The sequence below is a fragment of the Porites lutea genome, chromosome 5, assembly GCF_958299795.1.
Source record: "Porites lutea chromosome 5, jaPorLute2.1, whole genome shotgun sequence".
Taxonomy (NCBI): Eukaryota; Metazoa; Cnidaria; class Anthozoa; order Scleractinia; family Poritidae; genus Porites; species Porites lutea.
Genome location: NC_133205.1, coordinates 24754822 through 24775851, shown reverse-complemented (window position 1 = coordinate 24775851; position 21030 = coordinate 24754822). Strand labels below are relative to the sequence as shown.

At 36.5% G+C, this 21030-nt stretch overlaps 1 protein-coding gene and 1 long non-coding RNA gene across 2 annotated transcripts in view; one reads left to right on the top strand and one right to left on the bottom strand.

The window, feature by feature from the left end:
* LOC140936520 (secretory carrier-associated membrane protein 4-like) overlaps positions 1-21030 on the top strand; it is a 43448-nt gene that overhangs the window by 3635 nt on the left and 18783 nt on the right. The window contains exons 3-6 of the mRNA XM_073386005.1: positions 7224-7337; positions 9982-10020; positions 11434-11500; positions 13148-13279. Of these exons, the coding sequence (XP_073242106.1) occupies positions 7224-7337; positions 9982-10020; positions 11434-11500; positions 13148-13279 (352 nt within the window). The remainder of the gene's footprint in view (positions 1-7223; positions 7338-9981; positions 10021-11433; positions 11501-13147; positions 13280-21030) is intronic.
* LOC140936521 (uncharacterized) lies at positions 18316-19767 on the bottom strand. Its single transcript, XR_012165393.1, has 2 exons — positions 19685-19767; positions 18316-18375 (listed from the first exon to the last, which is right to left on the bottom strand). It is a non-coding gene; the product is annotated as an uncharacterized lncRNA (long non-coding RNA).

Here is a 21030-nt window from a genome sequence, read left to right as displayed (position 1 = left end):
AATTCTTTGGACCCTCACCTTTCAGTTTTTACAGTCAACATTTTTCTATTTTAGACGAAACAATTAAAAGCCAAGTCAAAACTCTGAGGGGTTACTTAAGTTGAAATAAAAATATTGATTCCACCATTCATTCATTGATGCACTGTTAAAGGAAACACATTTAAAAAATCTTGAACAAACCCATTGACCTGATAGGCAACCTTTCCCAAGAAATAACTTGCAGATATCATGTAGATGAAGACTTCATAGTTTACATCGATGGCTTTGAACCAAAACACACAGTTTAAGCACATTCTCATTTGCAACCTTAATTACAAAGCATAAAATTAGTAAGCCTAAATAAGTAAATAAATAAATAAATAAATCTGACAGAATTTATGTAAACATGGCTGCAGTGAGTGTCTACAGGTCCTGTGCCAAGTGTGTCTTGATCCTCCCCACCCAGGACAATGGGTGACTGTCTGTGCCTCCCACTGAGCTCTGCAATTATCAACAACAACAACAACAAAACTTTATTGATAAACAAATAAACTTACAGAAGTATTGCCCGCAGCTAGCAAGGCTATTCAAGGCGGGACAATGCGTGCAAAATATAAAAATTAAGACTGAGGCTATTAACATTATCATTCTCAGCAGAGGCTTGATTCAGCTCAGTGGCTAGGGCAAATTAAGAACAAGGTACTTGCCAGTCAAAGCCTCTAGTGTACACTGCTGCTTACTGAAGGGGTTGTGTCAAAATAGCCCCCTCCCTACCCCCACTAATTTTGGCCCCCTAGCCTGATCCACCCACCCACTGTTAGGGCAGTCCTTGGGCTATCCAGCTAAACCGATCAAGAAGGCAAGCCCCCTACCTTTTTGGACACTGGACTGGCCTGGTGCTGGGCTGTGCCCAGTGCCAGGCGAAAACCTAGTGACCAGTCATTTTAAAGCAAATCAGACAGAAATATTATTAAATAATATTATTATTACCGCCTCATATTTTGCGCATTCTCTTGACCTTATATGGTAAAATGACACAATAAAGGGAAAATAAATAACAATATTGTTCCTTCTCCTCAAGTGTGAAATATAAGTATGGCGATTTTTACACTGTATATGTATTCAATAAGGAAAGTGATAATGTATAATTTCACCTAGATACACAGCCTGGTGATCTGGGGCCATTCAAAGGATGTTATTCAGTAACATCCACTGAAAGGTCCTTTTCCCCGCGGAGTATAAAGAAGAGGCTTGAAACATCAAAACATCCTTTAAACGGAGCCAGTGGCATCTTCTTGTTTGAATTGATTGGAATCAATTGAGGAATGATCGAAAAAGTGGGACAAAATCTCTCACCAAAAATCAAACAAGTCAAAAGTACAGATGAATCACATATGAAAACTTCGAGGTGAGTGTGACGTCATACGTTTACGAAATCCGACCGAAGATAAGAGGGCCTTTCGACGGATGTTAACGAGTGCTGACCAATAGAGTAATGGAAACGCCTTGTTTTGACACAAATGTGCAATAGGCACGCAATACGTGCTAACGTAAACAAGCAAGTAAACAAGCGAAACGAGGCGAATGTATGCCATGCGAACGTCATTCAACACTACATATTCTCTTTTATCGTTTTTGCAAAGTAAACCAAAATTCTCAAAACGTGTCTCACGCAAAATGTAGTTTTTTTAAATCCTCAACACTCCCAGGCGGAGTCATAAAAAAAACTTTTCTGGTATCTCCAATTTGAACTTGAATTTGCATCACCATATTGACACATGCAGAGTTTGAAAATAGAATGCGCTCCCACGAAAAACCTGAAAACTTAGACAGCACGTGATCAAAACATGTTCGTACGGCGCCAAAAACGTTGTCAATTTCACGACAGAGACTAACCGACAACGTTTCAGTGGCCAAAACTGACAGGTTGAAATGTGATACTACTCTCAGAATTCGTCGCGCTTCAAGGATGGTATCATTTGATCCGAAATTTTTCAAAGCAGCAGTATAAGAAGCACTTTGGATAAAATTTGGCGACGGTGTTTCGAGGAAGGTATTGTTGAAGTATGTTTATATGGAGGGTTAAACTTACAAATGCACACACTGTTCGCGGTAAGCCCACACTAAAATAACACTGAGTGTTTTCATAATGGGCTGGTCCGCGAACTCAAAGAAAAACAAAGGAAATTATCAAGACATTCAAAGACCATGGACCTCATAGACGCAATTACAAATATGAATGTCAGAAGTATACATGTAAAATCGAAAAGAGTTTGAACAGAAGAATGTGTATCAGGTTTGAGAGTCGCAAGATTTGTGTAGCTGGTAATCAGTGTGACAATAGTGATTTTGATTTTCACAATGCGGAACACAAGGATCCGCACGGGCGGTTAGGGGCGGTTCAGGGGCGAATGGGTTAACAGAGTTTGACTCTATTACCAACATCCAATAAAAACAACTCCATGTAGAAACCCAGCAATTAGCTCACAAACTACACCCATCACCTTCCAATATAACTTCATGCCCACTACTTCACACATCTCAACTAACCCCTCAAATATACAATACCACTGCACTACCCACACATCCCTCATACACAACAAACTTCACGTACGCTGAGTACAACCACGCCCAAATATACGCTCCCACAGCGTCTTGTCTAATAATGTACCTAGGCTCTCAAAAACACAGCAAATGTGCCTGTTAGGAATAACTGTCATTGTATACGCCTTTTTTGCATTGATTATAGTCTTGGTTTTGGAACTTCGACATTAAGCTTACGTAAACTAAGCATACCTGAAGTTATTTTGCTCTTTACTCTTCCATATCTTTCTTCACTCAGATTTTGCTGAATATCTGTTATAATGATAAACTATATAGCCTAAATTATTCTAGAATAGAAAATGCGAGCTTATCTTAACTAACTGTGAACGTGTGCTTCATTTAAGGAAGCTTGATCGCAACTTGATAGAGATCTTTCGGTCTCTGGATTATTTTCTCAATAATATATTATATAGATTAAGGCCCCCAAGATCTATAGCAGATGCATCATATATATTGTGCCCATTGTTCATTTAATCTAGATGATTAACCTCATAACCGTTAACATTGGGCTGTGTTTTATGGTACATAATTGATGACATGTATCTTACCTATTGAAAAGAAGCTGTTTTTTGAATATTACTTTGCAAAATACACCTGTTTGATAAATAAAGAAAGCATTCAGTATAAAACAGGGACTGTGGACTGCGGACCACTGACTGTGGACTGGGTATAAAACATGGACTTAAGGCAGGGAAAGCTCTCATGAAGGATAAAAATGGTACCAATTTTTTGAGATTATGCTATCTCAACATTGCTTGTCTCAGCATAAATATTTCTTTAATCTTTATGAACTCCTCAAGCAGTGAATTCACTCTTTTGTAGAAAAACTCAAAGACAGATGTTTTTGTTGGTTTTTAGCCACAGACTATATTTGTGTGCTTTGTTTATTGTTTATTGTTTTGTTTGCCAAAAAATTATACAAATCAAATAAAATCTAATTACCTTAACTCTCATGGCGAGGAAGCCCAAGAGAAGCCACCGGGCTTATAAGGAATGGGCTCCCTCAGTTAGATAATTAGAACAAAATATTATCATAATTACACACGGGAAAATCAATGGCAGAGCTACAGTAAATCTTAAAATAAGTATATTAGATAGTCGTACTAATCATAGTTCTAGGCTAAAAAAAGCGAAATGACAAAAAGAAAAAAACAAAACAAAACAAAACAAGAGAAAATAAAAGAGCAAAGGAAGAAAAAAAAAATACATATATATATATATATATATATATATAAATTACTATTTATGATAAGAGGAATGCTTTCAGCTTACAGCAAAAGGAAGCGGTACTTGTTGCATTTCGAATTTCAAAACTAAGAGAGTTAAAAAATTTAGGACCTTGGAAACTGATGGAGAACTTTCTTATATTAGTCCTGCATTGTGGTAAATAAAAATGCTCCGAACTTCTAGTGCCATAAGAATGCACCTCGCGTGTCACCAGAAACATGTTATTGAAGCTATAAGGAAGTAAGCCAGATCTGTATTGATACATAAATTTTCCTATTTGAAGTTTGTAGATACTCTCAAGATTCAGAATTTTTAAATTTTTAAATAAGGGGTCAGTGTGAGCATCGAAAGCACTCCTCGACATTATTCTTACGACCCGTTTTTGAAGTGTGATTAATCTTCTGAGGTTTGATGGGTAGGTCGATGCTCAGACGCTCACGCAGTAGAATAAGTATGGGTAGATAAGGCTAAAATAAAGCATCCGTAAGGAGGAATTATTAAGGCAAAAACTTGATTTATAAATTATACCTATGGCTTTAGACACTTTCCTAGCAACATTATATATATGTGATTTCCATGTTAAATGTTCATCCAAAATTACACCAAGAAAAGTAGCTTCCTTAACACGGTCAATCGAATAATTACTTATAATATTAAAAGCTAAATCAAGTGTTTGCCTGTTTTGTCTCGGTCTGAATATGATAAAATTAGATTTCTTAACATTAATAGATAGCTTATTTGTATAAAACCAACACGTTATCTTTATCAATTCTAAATTTACAACTTCCATAAGATAGGAAGCATCAGTATGCGAATAGAAGATATTAGTGTCATCTGCAAATAGTATCAGCTCTAAGACCTTTGACACATTACATAGATCATTTATATATACTAAGAATAACAGGGGACCCAAGATTAAAGGGACGCCTTAAAGGGACGCCAACAATTGGCATCTCCATACAAAGCCTTACATATTTGTGTAACACATTATTCTAAGTATCTCGCATATGAAATATTGCATAGACCTGATTCTTAGCAATGCTGTTTTCAAATTTATCTTCTCTCATTTCCCATTCTCTGAACTTTCTGTATTGAATGGTTTCAATTTTTTTTTGGATGGTGTGACAGTGACAACAGAGAACAATGCTGAAATTATGAATACATGCATGAAAACGATATATGTGAACTGCGGAGTGAAGAATTATTTGAAGGAAGATCAGCGCAGTTATATATGCAACTTATACTGTAAGGCTAGTCTTGCACAAGTAGCATTTTATATGAGTCAGGAACTGTACCTTACAAGCATGTAAGATTTGCCTTTTATCGAAGCCAAAAAGACTGTTTTTCTTTACCATTTACTCTTTACAATGTCTTATTTTTCCTGGTGTAAATGGCCCTATTGTGTACGCTGATTGTGAGGTGAATACAGGTTATGCTTTCCACCCAAATGTAGTTCACAGCTGAGATAAGGTTCAGAAATAACTCGTTAAACATAACCAGACAGGCACATAATTTACACCTAAAATAGTAATAATTCTGTACTTGACCACTGGTTATATGAGTGAGCCACATGCATTAGTCTTCTAATTAAATCTTAGTCTTGGTCACATTATTGCTATTGCTTAGGGCCAGTGGCTTGGGTTTTTTCCCAGCTACAGTACTATGAGGATGACCTGCTGCAGTTGAACCCCGCTTTACACGGACCCACACCCACTTAAGACAGACACCTTGTTATTATAGACAGTTTGTCTTGTCCCTAGCCTGTACATTATCAAACTTTTATGTGTAAACATTCTATGGCCCCTCTTTATGTGTGTATTAACCCTTTACACCCTAAGATCAAAATTTGAATTCTCATTTGTTGCCCCTATTCATTTCCTATGGAAGTAGTGGGGAGAATTTGATAAAATATCAAGCAAATTCATCTTGTGTGATCATATCCTTAATTCCCATAACCACTCTGTTTCACAAAGCATTGATATTACAGGGAGAAATTTGATGCTGATCACTCTTAGGGCTTAGGGGATTTGACTGTACTTTCATATAGAAGACAAAAGGAAGATAGAACCGAAAGAGTTTCAAGCAATGATCCTCCATCGTGGAAGATTCACTGGCCCATTGAAAGAGTTAACGTTGGCCCAGCACACCATCAAATGGGTTACTCACTCTCGTCTATTAGGCGTATTGATAGATGATCAACTAAACTGGTCTAAACATGTTAGTGTTGTTAAAAAAGGCTTTGTTGATAAGTTAAACTTGTTAAAACGTAGCAAATTTCTTCCAAAGAATATGTTATTAGACTTGTATTTTAGAGTTATTATGCCGTCGATTGTATATGGTATATCATGATCAGTATGGGGAGGCCTCACAAATAAGGAGGGTTTTAAGGCATTAGAAGCACTGCATTGTAGAGCTGCGAGAATTATCTTTGAGCTACCTTGGGAGATATCTAATGCAGATGTTATGAAAAAGGCTAATTGGTCTTCTTTAGCCTTTATGTATAAAATTAGCTTAGCTAAGCTTATGTATAAAATCCACAATAACCTGACTCCAGACGCTATGTCAGCTATTATTAAGAACAATGATAACATCAAGCGATATCAACTTACTTTTTATAGGAAGAAACTGAAAATTGATGTCCCTCGTTTTAACACCAACTACATGAGGAACTCTGTAGCTCGTAGAGGAGCAATAGTTTGGAACACGTTGGTTCCTCAACTCAATGAAGATATATCTTCAGACAATGTTAAGAAATATGTGATTATGGCAAGACGGTCAAAGACTCTGCTACACCTAGATTTCGACTGTATCTCCCCTCAAACATTAAACCAGAAGGGAGGAAGATTTTAAGTATAATTAGTGTTAATAATTAGTCGATACTAGAGTACCACCTTGTACTTTAGAATTTTAAGCTTTTATCGTTTTAGACTTGTATGTAGTAAGTAGCTATATGATTTTAGCTGGTGTATATCCTATTTATTTTCTAATTCATTAGTTATCTTATTTAATTATTTAGACACGACCCCACAAGTGAAGCGTCACTTTAATACTTATCGTGTATAAATAAAGATTATTGATTGATTGATTGGTTTCTTAGCTGTTCAATTCCCCACCTACTGATCCCAAACACCCAGCAACTGTTAATACTACATGTAGTGACAGCCCTGTTTATTGTTTTGCACTGATATAATCATTGCTAGGGTTCTTAGTTCTTCACTTGAAAATTGTGAGAATCAAAGGTTGTGCTCGAGGAAGCCATGATGAAATGTTAGGGCAGGGGAAAAAGAGCTTCTCCTGACCTTATGGTTATTTCTTATCCATAAGATTTCCAACTTCAGATTTATAGGAGCTAGATTTTGACATAAATGTATTCCTGATAATAATGTTTTTTTGTTTGCAATTTATTATTGTAGTTGAAGACAACTCCAGCTGCACCACCACCAGCTCCAAGACAGCCGTCAGCATCACCTTCTGCTGCATCGCAGCCTGCAGTTCTTCAGACTAAAGAGGAACCACCCCCTTATGTGGTGTGTGCTTGTATTTAACCCTCATGTAATGTCATAGCAAATTAATAACAATCTTGTTATCAACAATATGATCAGTAGACTGATTGCGAAAATTAATATGGTGACGTATGCACAAAAGTGAGGCCTTTTGATAGCAACAGTTACTAAGGGTAAAATTTGCTAAATATTCTGCTTCAAGAAAGTGTGTTGTTTTCGTGTTCTCAAAGCGTTTCTCTCAAAGATCTCTTGAGAAATTACCTAATTTTGGACAAAATTTATTTGAGTGATCTTTTCTTAAAACTTTAGGTGTTACAGTGCATGTATATCTAGGTCAGTGCTTTGTCACTGCTCAGTGTAAGCCGCCTTTATTTTGCCTATATTTTCAGTCAGTGACATGAAGACCAAATTGATTGCTCCAGATAGGAAAGCTTACTCAAAATGAACAACGCGAAAGAAAAATGCTTGAAAACTTGCTTAAACAGTTATAAGGAGAGGGTCAAGAGTTCAGAAACATTGACTGCACAGCTTATGTTAACATGGCTTGTGGAAAAGCAAGGTTCAGTCTTGAAGTGCTAATTTAAGTATGCTAAAAAGTAGCTTAATTCTTCTGGCACATTTTTAATTATAACAGTTCATCAGAAGACTAAACAAAGTTCCCTAGATATATTGTGTTCAATTGTGGATTAAAACGAATTAACCCGCTCCTTGCCCAAAATATGACTTGGAAAGAAAATGAAAAGCAAAACAACAACAACAAAACATTGATAGCCCATTTCTATGCTGCAGTAGGCCTTTTTTGCTTTTAATTGCAGACCACTCACCTTGTGTTATTTTTTCGATTCAACCAGCGCTGAATGCGGTCCTGAGACAAATAGTTTTTTATGATATTTAAGTTTATATTGAAGACTACCTTCAGTTGTGTTAGCTTGCATTTGACAGCTGGTTTGATGCTTTGAGGTTAAAGGTAAGTTAAGTTTCTATTATCCAGCAATGCACCTGTAAGGGCTTTCCTAGCTAGAATACTTAAGAATTCACAAGAGCTTTTTGGCTTTGACAATCTGATGTTGTAAGTCAATTAATTAATTAGGAGGTCCGATAGAACATGATTCGTATCAGAAGAGAAATTCTCTTTGCAATAACGGTGTGGAGAAGGATAACAAATTAAAGCTATTCCTTGAGTCGATGATACATAATCAGTTAAAAAGCAGTTCTGCATGAGCGGCTTTCACACCTGTTTGATGACTATTCTGTCCTAATGCTTCGCACCTGCTGTGTCGAAGTGCATTCTATGCATGAAAAATAAGGGCATAAAAAAGGCTGCCTTAAACCAAACTGTATCGTAACCCTGACCTAGATATCACTTTTAAAGTGTAAAGGAAAGATATTTCAAGTATATTTTACCCACAATTAGGTAATTCCCTGACAGAAGTTTAAAAGAAATGCTTTGAGAAAATGTAAACAACTTACTTTTTTGAAGCAGAAGGAAAGGAAGAAAGACCCTCAGCAACAGGTGCTACCGATAAGGCTCACTTTTGTGCATACATCTCCATATTTGCAATCGGTCTATGATAGTAAAAATTACATAACATTTAAGCAATAGAAAACGTTTTCCGTGTTTACATAGCCTGATATAAACACGAGAGGGGTTGGGAGAATTCGAGACAGTGATGCAAACCCGAGACGAAGTCGAGGGTTTGCATTACTGTCGAGAATTCTCCCAACCCCTCTCGTGTTTATATCAGGCTATGCAAACACAGGAAAAAAGTTTTCTATTGCTTTTATAAAATAACTTTCCCAAGAAAAAACACGAAACTGTTTGTTATGGTACTGATTAAATGAGAAATTCTTACCAGTCGCAAAGTCTTGTCCACGATGTCTTGCATGCGTAATCAGTTCTTGTTTTGCAAAAAGATGTTATTCAAAATACAGATTTTTGTCGCTTAAACTGTCAGCTTAAGCAAAAAAAAAATTGACACACCTTCTTTGTAACGATTTTCCAAGTTTCAGCCGAAGGAGGAATTAGTAAATAAAGTAAACTTGTCGAGTTTTGAACTCGAAAACTTTTTCAAATTCGTGCTTGCGTGATTAGCGCGCGAAAAGCAAAACATCTTGACGCCACAACCTTGTTTACATACTCTCATACAAACACTCCTCTTGGCCAATCAGAGCGCGCGTACTATCTTAGTTATTTTATAAAAAAAATATATCATTTGGGGGGCCGGAAAGGCAATTTTCTTATCTCAGGCGACAAACCCCTTAATGATTAATTTCTATCTGAAAAACAAAATTAACATTATCTCGCCTAGATGTTTGGTGCCAAATGAAAGAACCTTTTCCATGACTTACATTATAGTTTTGTCAACAATTTTGCTCGCTAAAAGCAAACTTATGTTAAACTTTGAATGAAAGGCATCCAACCCCCTACCATACCTACATGTACCCCCTACCATGGTTGCTCTTTTCTATTGATGATATTGCTGCCTACTTAAATTTTTTTCTTCTTCTGCTTTTAAAATTTCTGGGAAATTTTCTGGCCAGCATTTAGGCAAAAAAGAGGCGAAGCTTGCATTAAGAACAATAAACTGGTAAAATTAATTTACCTAAGGTGCATTATTATAACATGCAATATTGTTATATTTTCATTCTATTTATACTTTATATGCAGGTTGAAGAGGAGCAAGAAAACTTGAGAAAAAGTCAGGAGGTATGTATACTGTAATCATGACAAACATTGAAGAGCAAAAAGATTTTGTGCAAATAAGGGTAATGGTAATTGATTCACTTTAACAAGAAAGTGCAGTTGACAAGTTTAGGCCAACAAGGACTTTTGAGTTGTTGCTTGTGATCTTTGCAGTAATTCCTTTTTCTATATGCTTTAATATGCAACATTTTCTTGAGATTGTCACAAATGTCGGTAGCAATGCAAAATCGCAGAGTATATTGCTAGAGAAATCTAGATTTAACAAAGAGCCCACTGAAGCATAGTGCACACTGTGTTGAGTAAGATAACTTTTCTGGCCTATAAAAAGAAAGGAAAGAAAAAGGATTGCTTGAAAGGAAATGCTTATTTATCGTATCATTGCACACAAATATGTGATTAGTAATTATAATATAATGATGTTTTTGGATGAGGCTGAGTGAGATATGAAGAATATGCAGATTGAGGAAATTGAACAATAGGGGGAAAATAATATAATTATCTCCCTTAGATTTCTGAGATCTGCTTAATTCTTTAGGTCATACCTTTAGGTCTTAGTTGCCTCTTTGCATGACATCCATGCCCATTTTTTTCAATCAAGTAATTTACTATTGTTGTTAGTGTTTACAAAATGTAAAGGCTAGAAAAAACACAAGGTTGGCATTGTGGTGAGAGCACTCGCCTCCCACTAATGTGGCCCAGGGTTCAAATCCTGGTGTCAACACCAGACATTTGTGGGTTGAGTTTGTTGTTGGTTCGATCTCTCCCTTGCTCTGAGAGGTTTTTCTCCTGGTACTCTGGTTTTCCCCTCTCTTCAAAAACCAACATTTCCAAATTCCAATTCAACCAGGAATAAGGCAAATGAAATGTGGACATGCTACCTCTAAAGGCTGGTTTTCACTAGCGACGGAGTCGGAGTCGTAATCAGAAACATGGAGTTTATGATCTAGTGAAAACAGCATTCCCATTCCGCTTACGACTGTGTTGCTTGCGTTCTGCTTTTGATCTAGTGAAAACGAGATTGTCGGAGTCAGAAGCAGAAGAGGAAGACCTATAAACCAATCACAAAGCGTGGGAATGTGCACTGTGATCAAGGTTTATCCTTCTGCTTCTGCTTTGGACACCAACAATCTGGTTTTCACTAGATCATAAGCAGAAAGTATGCGACAGAGTTGTAAGCGGAGTCTGAAGAAATGGAAACATTCTGATTCTTCTGACTCCAATTCCATCGCACTTATGACTCCGCTTTCGACACCGATTTTTTTTTTTCACTAGGTCATAAGCGCTCTTAAGGCTCCACTTACGACTCCAACTCTGACTCTGTTAGTAGTGAAAACCAGCCCTAAATCATTATTTTATTTATTTATTATATATTATTAGTGAAATGGTATACAGTATTATTGTATCTTTATGTTGTAGGAATTAGAGCGCACGGCAGCAGAGTTGCAGAGAAAAGAGCAGGAGTTACACAGAATGCAGTTTGGAGGTACTGAACAGTAGGGTTTCAGAATATTCTATTTTCATGTTCATTTTGGCTGATCAAAAACATTAAGTCATACTTCTTACAGGTCTTTAAGGTCAGAGCACACCAGGTGAAAAGTTGCAGCAACCCACTGTGTCGACAGATCACTCTGGCTTATATATATGTACAGGTTGCATGATGAGTTACAGGAACATGTTGCAGTGACACATCAAAGCGACAAATCACTTTGTGTGTACAGGAGAATTTTTGTAATAATCTTTGTCTCCACAACAAGTTGCAAAAAACATAATCAGACTGAATCTGTGCAACTTTTTGCAGTGACAAAATTCTGTTGTAGAGACAAAGATTTTCATAAAAAATTATCCAGTACATGCAAAGCGATTTATAGCTGCGATGTGTCATTGTGACATGTTGCTACAACATGTTGCCTAGTGTGTACTGACCTTTACCTGTCCAACTACCTGTTCTGTGCTACATGATTCTCGTAGTACAAAAATCAGTGAATATTAAAGTGTTAATGATCTGTCCTGGATGTAAGATTTGAGAGTTACACTGTATGTGTAATAAGGCCTTATGTGACTCCTGGGAGAATAATTATAGCGTTTTATCAGAAATCACTCAATCCAGGCAGTCCTTGAAATAAGCCTTTCACAACTATCAGTAATTTCTTTCAATACAAAATTTGCGAGATTTGTGTTTGCAGCGCACAATGCACCAAGGTTGGCAATGGGCCTTTAAGTGTAAGGTTTATTCATAAACTGAGATTTTTTCTTTGCCCACCTGAGGTAAAATTAAATTACTAGGGACCATCAGGCACCACCAGAAGACATCCTCGTAAAAACAACTTTTAAGTTAATTAATGAAGTAGTGCGGCTGACAATAATATTGTTTTGAACAGATAACTTGAGCTGTTTAAAGGGATGACAATAATTGTCATCTGTTTGAACGGCTCAAGTTATCTGTTCAAAACAATATTATTGTCAGGGGCGCAACTTCATTAATTAACTTAAGGCTCGGCTAACAGATCGAAATCAATTATTGATTTCGAGCTGTTAGCCGAGAGATCGAAATCAATTATTGATTTCGAGCTGTTAGCCGAGCCTTTCCTTTTTTGAATGGAAAGCCCGAGCCATTAGAACTGATGACAGTTTTTATCAAACGGATAGCCTGAGTTATTCAAACAGATGTCATTGCTTTTTCAAATGGATAACCAGATCTGTTTGAACGGATAAAAATTTTTTTGGAACTGATCGCCAGAGCTGTTCGAACCAGGGTTTGATCAAATACCAAATCTTTGCAGAAATAAGCCTTTCACAACTATCAGTAATTTCGTGGGACACAAAATTCTCAGGATTTGTGGTTGCGGTGCACAATGCACCAAGGTTCGCAATGGGCCTTTAAATGTGAGGGTTATCTATAAACCAGGGACCAACAGGCACTACTAGAAGATATCCTTGTAAAAACAACTTTTAAGTTAATTAATGTTTTCTAAAGGCTAATTTTGTATTACTTTTCCATCACTCGAAGGTACCCAATACTAATTTTCATCACAATTTCAACAATTTTTTTAAAATTTCTTCTAGTAGCATTACAATAAATGAAATAATAAATTAAATTAGATCTTTACATGTATTAACCTTTATATTGCAGGTTACAGAGAAAACAACTTTCCACCTCTGCCATCAAACTGCCCTTGCAAGCCGTGTTTTTTCCATGATATTACCATTGACATCCCCATTCCATATCAGAAGACGTGCAAATTACTTTTCTACAGATGGCAAGGTAGGGCTGGTCATGATCAAAACATGAATTGTTTTTTTTTTTGTTTCTTTCTTCCGTAGAAATATGCCATTGTGGTAGAAGAAAAAGAATGAAAGCAGGTTTTATGTCAGCCACTGGCTATTGGTGTGATTTAGCACCTGTGCATATTTAACCTACATCGTTAGGGCAGCGAATGATGTCATGTTTTTGAGCTGCACCTTTTTTCAAGGAGTACAAAGAAAAACTGGGTTTTTTCGAGAGGCTCTTAACCCCGCCAGGGCTCGAAAAAATAGGGAAGCAGCTCTCACAGTTTGCTTGCCTGGGCCCACTTCTTACTCGTCTTAGTTAATGATTTTGTTGGAGGGTGACTTGTCTGGATCTTTGCCCTTGGGCAGCAAGTAAGCTTTAAAAGTTACTTACCCAGCAAGAAAGTCTACTTGTCCGGGATTACTAGATGAGACTTTTTTGAGTCCTACCAAGCAAGCAGAAAATATAACGGAGGGAGTGAAGTTACTACTTACTTAAAAAACATCACCACTGGAGAAAAATTAAGTTTAAACCCTGCCTCTGATTAGAATACCAACTCCCCCTTGTCACCCTGCCTTGTTCAAATCATTCCTGTCTTATCAGGGTTCCAAGTAAAAGTCGACCATCCCATATGTACATTATTCTTTACGATAGACTATTAGTAAAATAATACTTCAATCTTTGTCTTGGTGGCTTGTATGATTGTCATGTGTTTATTATTTTTTTTATTAAAATGCTTTTGTCAAACTTTTAAATGTAAACCTAGAAAGGTGCTTTATACTTTGCTTTGAATTGGCATTCATTTTGAATTTGAAAGCTAAAAACTACAAAAAAAACCCTCTGCTTTTGGCAGTATTTACTTTGAAGTATGGTCATTCAATTCAAGTAGAATGTTTTGACCTGATCTCCGAGGTAAATCTGCAAATTGAATATAAGAAACTACTTCTGATCAGATGACCCAAGATTTGTGTATTAAATCCTGTAAAATACAACCCAGTAAAGATCTTCACCCGGCAGTTTCCATTAAACCTTTTTGATACCATCCAAATTGTTTTAATGTTGAATTGACCATAAATGATCTGATAGACTCCGTCTCTGAAGTAAATGCCTTTTGTCTAATAAGTGCCTCCCGGCCCACTATTGGATAAAAACATGTGAAAATGCTGTGAAAAACCTGTGAATTAAACTGTGAAAAAACATGTGAACTGTTCAATTTCACATGTTTTCTCACATGTTTTTCACACCTTTTTCACAGGGTGTAAAACTGTTGAGACCCTGTGAAAAGGGTAGTTTTCACAGGGTCAGAACCCATTCAAAACCCTGTGAAAAACCCTCTGAGTTTTTACCCTGTGAAAAAACCTTTGAAAGACCCTGTGAAAAACCTGTTAAAAACCTGTGAACTTTCACATTGTTTTTCACATGGTAGAAAATGTCAAAACCTGTGAAAAGGGCATTTTTCACAGGATCAGAACCCATGCAAAACCCTGTGAAAAACCCTGTGAATTTTTACCCTGTTAAAAAACCTGTGAAAGACCCTGTTAAGGTGGCTTGACTGGATTTTTGGGGGTTGATACCTCCCAAGTTTGAGCATTAACTACGTCGGCATGAGTAAAGATATGGAAAAACGATTACCACAACTGTATTATATAAAGATGAAAATTTCTTATGATCTGGGTTTTATTGCAATCGGAGTCGCCATGGCAACGTAATGACGCCATTACGTTTTTCATTTATTGTTGTGTTTCTCTGTACCAGGAGTTTTTTGAAGAAATCGCTTAAGGGAGTATATACCTGCCATAATTGCCTCCATTATGGCAAAGTTTAAAGAAATTCTATGAGAGCGTTTTCGAGATATTTTGAAATGCAGTTTAAGAATCATCAAAGCAGTGAAATAGCATGCTAGCCGCTCAATTCGCTAGTATTTTAAGAAAATGATAAGCTTTGGGAACGCGGCTTCATCTCATAGTGGTTTGATTCCATTGAAAACTGCATACAAAAAAAGAGGGGAATTGCTCTGGGCGATCGCGAGTAAGAAGAATTTTATTAACTTGCATTCAGCTGCTTTTGATACAGTTTTTGGAGGTAATTTGGTCCATGCCTGAAAATTTCGCATTTTTTCAAAAACGGCTTGATAAATTTTTTTATAAATTCGACAACTCCGAGATCAATCGTCAAGAACTATTCCCTGCAAGTTTCAAGAACATTGAAAACAGGGAAGCCTTTTAAGTAGGGACTCAAACATAACCAATTTCCCCCCCAGATTTTGTGTTTACAAGTGAGCGTCCTCATTATTCACTGGCATTGTTTTCAAGTTTCATATGCACGTGCACAACTAGCAAAAGATATAAATTTGCATAAAAAAAAAAACTCTCGATTACTTTCCGAAGAAATATCCGGTATATGCCAATAATTGGCTTGTCGTCACAGATAGCAGTGAGAGCCGAAACGGTGAACGTCTCGGCTCATCGTGTAGGATGCAATACTTATTATCTTACTCGGGTTATAACATCACAGAAACTCTCACAAAGATTTGCTCTGATGTTATAATGTAGCACTAACCTCTTTACCCGGTAATTAGCATATCCCGGAGATTTAACGGAGGGTCCTTTTTGATGCAAATTCTGTCTTTTTGCTAAATGTGCACGTGTATATGAAACTTGAAAACAATGCAAGTGAATAATGAGGACGCTCGCTTGTAAACACAAAATCTGAGGGGAAAATTGGCTATATTTGAGGCCCTGTTTAAAAGCCTTCCCTGTTTTCAATGTTCTTAAAACTTGCAGGGAATATTTCTTGACGATTGATCTCGGAATTGTCGAATTTATAAAAAAATTTATCGAGCGGTTTTTGGAAAAATGCGAAATTTTTAGGCATGGACCAAATTACCTCCAAAAACTGTATCAAAAGCAGCTGAATGCAAGTTAATAAAATCCTTCTTACTCGCGATCGCCCAGAACAGTTCCCCTCTTTTTTTTGTAGGCAGTTTTCAATGGAATCAATCCACTATGAGATGAAGCCGCGTTCCCAAAGCTTATCATTTTCTTACAATATTAGCGAATTGAGCGGCTAGCATGCTATTTCATTGTTTTTGTGATTCTTAAATCTGCATTTCAAAATATTTCGAAAACGCTCTCATAGAATTTCTTCAATCTTTGCCATAATGGCGGCAATTATGGCAGGTACATACTCCTTCAAGCGATTTCTTCAAAAAACTTCTGGTACAGAGAAACACAACAATAAATGAAAAACGTAATGGCGTCATTACATTGCCATGGAGACTCCGATTGCAATAAAACCCAGATCATAAGAAATTTTCATCTTTATATAATACAGTTGCGGTAACCTTTTTTCCATATCTTTACTCATGCCGACGTAGTTAAGGCTCAAACTTGGGAGGTATCCCCCTAAAAAAATCCAGTCGAGCCACCTTAAAAACCTGTGAACTTTTACAGTGTTTTTCACTGCGTATAAAATGTCAAAACCTGTGAACAGGGCATTTTTCACAGGGTCAGAACCTTTGGAAAACCCTCTGAAATGGGAGGAGTTTACCTGGCAGCTGCATGTTGCCAGAGATCTCCCCTCCACTCCCCAAACAAAAAATTAATGTTGAAGTCTGATTTCTGTCCCCAAGTCACAGGGAACCTGAACGCATGCATTTAAGCTGTATTAGCTAATAAAATAAGATTTATTTACCTGTGTTCCTGTATATATATGAGTCATTTTAAATTAGAAGGGATTTGAATCCGATCAGGAGATGGTTATAATTAACATTGCCGGTATCAAATGTTTGCTTGTCTGGGATTTCAATTTAACGGCCACAAGAAGAGAAAAGAGACAAAGGATGAAACTCAACTGTAGCCGGGTATTTGTACGATATATATATGACTCCACTTGATTTGACCAGTCTCACCCATGGAAATGCGCATGGAAACTTGATCTGGCGACCAGCAGCCTTTGACTGTAATCTCAGGGACACTTGACATTATATGAATCAATCTCCTGTTCGTGGTAGTATTGAAATGTTGTTTTAAAATTTTATTACTTGTGAGTCCAATTATATTTTTCAGGTATTTTCCTCAAATGCTGTCCAGGTATAAGAGAACAGAAATTATTATTACGATCATAGCATATTTTTACCAAGAGATTGCTATCAAGTGATCCTTGTCACAGTATTATTGGACATTTTTTCTTTTCATCAGTGACAAATTGGTTTAAAACATTAGAATTTACTACATGAGTGTTAAAATGTATCTCGCGCATTCCGTGTGGTATGGTCTGTTTTTCTACTTCTGACACACATCAAGTTGTCAAATCAAAACAAAAGTGACTGTGACGAGAACAATAGAATCATCCTGACAAAGCACATGTTTATGACAAATTTGCTTCTGGTCAAGTCAAGTGTAGTCACAGTACGGACGAAAAGTAGCCTCTAAAAACAACACAATTCTAAGCGGAACAATGGGCATCAAAACAAACAATACAATCAACAGCGGATAATTTAACCTTTAATCAATGGAGGTGTGGGATACTAGCCGATTTTGTTGAGTAACAAGGGAATTATGTCTAAAAAAAAATTGCCCTTATTTAGGTTTCATCCCTTAATAATTTATTGTCTCTTTTCTCTCTTCTTCTCTTTACCATGGAGAGTTAATAGTTAACAATATTGGAACTTGATACGTAACTGTTGCATCCTATTTATGAAGCACCAGACAAACAACCATTTGATACCTGAGCAACAGCTAGCAATGTTTGCCGTCTCTGATCTCATTCAAATCCCTTCCACAACAACTCATAAAGAAACAAGAACACAGGTAAATACATCTTATTATTTTCCTAGCTAATACAGCGTAAATACGTCTAATTATTTAATTAGCTAATATCTCATATAAAACTACACAAAATAAATTGGATCCTGATTGATGATGGTCTATATAACTTAAAAAAGTGTAGAGATACTCACATTGGTAGTCTTCAAATAACCACAAACTTTTTGTCAGATGAACTGGCATGATATGCATGAATGCTATATACTGAGTGCTTGATTCAGCTTGGCCATCAAGACACAGGCATTTTTACAGAAGTCTTTGTTACTGTTTATAAAAAAGTATTTAACTTCATTAGTTAAGTAGTTTTCATAGTCAGGTAGGTGATAAAAAGAAGTAGCTATTTAGTTTCACAACAATTTGAAATAAAAATCTGAAATAAAGAACAGATGAGAGGTGTGCTTGTTACAAGCTAAAACAGAAAAGAAAAGTCCTAAACTGTAAGAAATACTGTACTGTTACTGTTAGATAAAAAGGTGTTTAAGGATTAAGTTTTAATACCATGAGGGCGTGCATCCAAAACAATGAATTATTTTAGTAAATCACTGAGTTATTAAAAACTCGCCCCTTGTAAGGGAATCTGGAATCCTTGGCCTTACAATCCCGAAAATACAGCGCAATTAAGGACTGAAATGTAGTACCTGGAATCAAGAATCCAGATCAGATACTCCAAACAACATGTACGACGGTTAAATAGACAAAAAGGCTTGTTTTATCAATCCTGTATTATGGACCATATATAAACTGAAAGTGTTCATTACAAGGACTTTGCTGCACAGTTGTTGTTTAATACAATTCACTAGCTTAATAGCTCAACTTCAAATGAACGTAGGACCTGTTTATAGTAAAAAAAAATAAGAAGCAGAGAAGAGGCTATACAGCTATGTAATAACTAAGATAGTACGCGCGCTCTGATTGGCCGAGAGGCCTGTTTGCATGAGAGTATGTAAACATGGTTGTGACGCCAACTTGTTTGGCTTTCCGCGCGCTAATCACGCAAGCACGAATTTGAAAAAGGTTTTGAGTTGAAAAACTCGACAAGTTGACTTTATTTACCCATTTCCTCGTCGGCTGAAACTTGGAAAATCTTTAGAAACATGCTGTGTCAATTTTTTTTCGCTTGAGCTGACATTTTAAGCGAGAAAAACCCGTATTTTGGAAAGCATCTTATTTGCAAAACAAAGACTGATTACGCGTACAAGCTTCGTGTACAAGACTTCGCGACTGGTAAGAATTTCTCTTTTAATCAATGCCCTTAGCAAGAGCGTTTTGCTTTTTTTTTCTCGGGAAAGTTATTTTATAAAAGCAATAGAAAACTTTTTTCCTGTGTTTGCATAGCCTGATATAAACACTCAAGGGGTTGGGAGAATTCTCGACAGTTATGCAAACCCTCGACTTCGTCTCGGGTTTGCAAAACTGTCTCGAATTCTCCCAACCCCTCTCGTGTTTATATCAGGCTATGCAAACACGGAAAACGTTTTTTATTGCTTAAATGTAGTTCCTTTCTAAAACTCACCAGTATCAACATGTTTCTACAAAAGGCCCATTTCAAAATTAAAGGAAGGATAGCACTTACCTTTTCAGCCAGTCTTTGATTATTTTAAAAATGAAAACTTCATCGAAGAAAAGGCTATGATTACAAATCGATGTAGGGAAAAATATAGTCTTGTTTTTGTCTTTTCAGCTTTTACACGTCATCTCTATCTTTATCTTTGTTGTGATTGAACGAATGAAGAGAGTTTGGAAGCCGCGTTCAGAAATTCGCGCCAAAACCGCCAAAACACGGGTGCTAGGATCCAGTCTTTCATCGTCCGAGTGCGGCCATCTTGGTTTCTGTTGGTTTCTGAACGTTCGGATCGATCTAGATCGTCTTTGTGCATATTCTTTTTGTTTGACCAGTTAAATTAAAGAAAAATTTGTGAGGGACAAGCATGAGATCCAGACTGAGGTCGGAGCAAAAGAGTTGAGTTCACAAGTGAAGTCAGTCTCCGTTTATGATATTTTTACCCGTTGTTATACAGAAGCAGAAACTCAATGATACTAATATGCCGAATGGAAGAAAAAAAGTTCTTTAAGGTGAGTGCTTACGGCTGTATTTTTGGTCATTTTAATTACACAACACAATTTTTCTTGCTTTCTTTGATTTAAGCTTTAATGCATGAACGAATCTTGAGCGGATGCTGCTTTATTAATTCCATATCTGAAAGCTTTTCCCTTTTCCTGTACAAATTTAACACCCATTTAAATCTAATAAATTCTCGTCATTCTTTACCAGTTCTTCAATTAGGGTGGACAGACTTGCTTGAAGATGCTGCTTATGATAGGGTCATCCAGTGAATGAACTTACTCTTGCAGCGGGCTGGAGATTTAGCTACTTGAATTAGGGAAAACAGATAAGCATATAAATTTGAACTTTTACAGTAAGCTTAAGTTTTGTTTTTCTCTGACTAAGATGCTTCCTTCTTTTAAGTTATTTGATTCTATAAGTTGTTATTCTTATGATCAAAAACTCTCCTTTCTTTTTTGACATGAATTTCATTTAGAAATGCACAACCTCACTTTGATAAATTGAATATGATGAAAAAAAAGTCCTTTCCTGTCTCATTTTTTCTTAGCACCTTTAATTTGGTTCTCGAAGAGTGAAAGTTATATTGAGTTTCACATATTCTATTTGCATTCAGTTTGGAGTCACTATTTTGTGAAGAATTATGTGGATCGAGCCCCCTTGATAGCTGCATAATGATTGTTTTTAAAACAATTATTATTCATTCAAAATTATTTCCAAGTTAAAAACTTATGTAAGTTGCTGCCTCAATGTTCATAATACATATATTTGCATGTTCTTTGGCAGTGGATGTTTAGTTTTGATAGCAGATATTCTTCAAATAGCAGTTGTCATCCTTGATTCCTATTTGCTTTAGG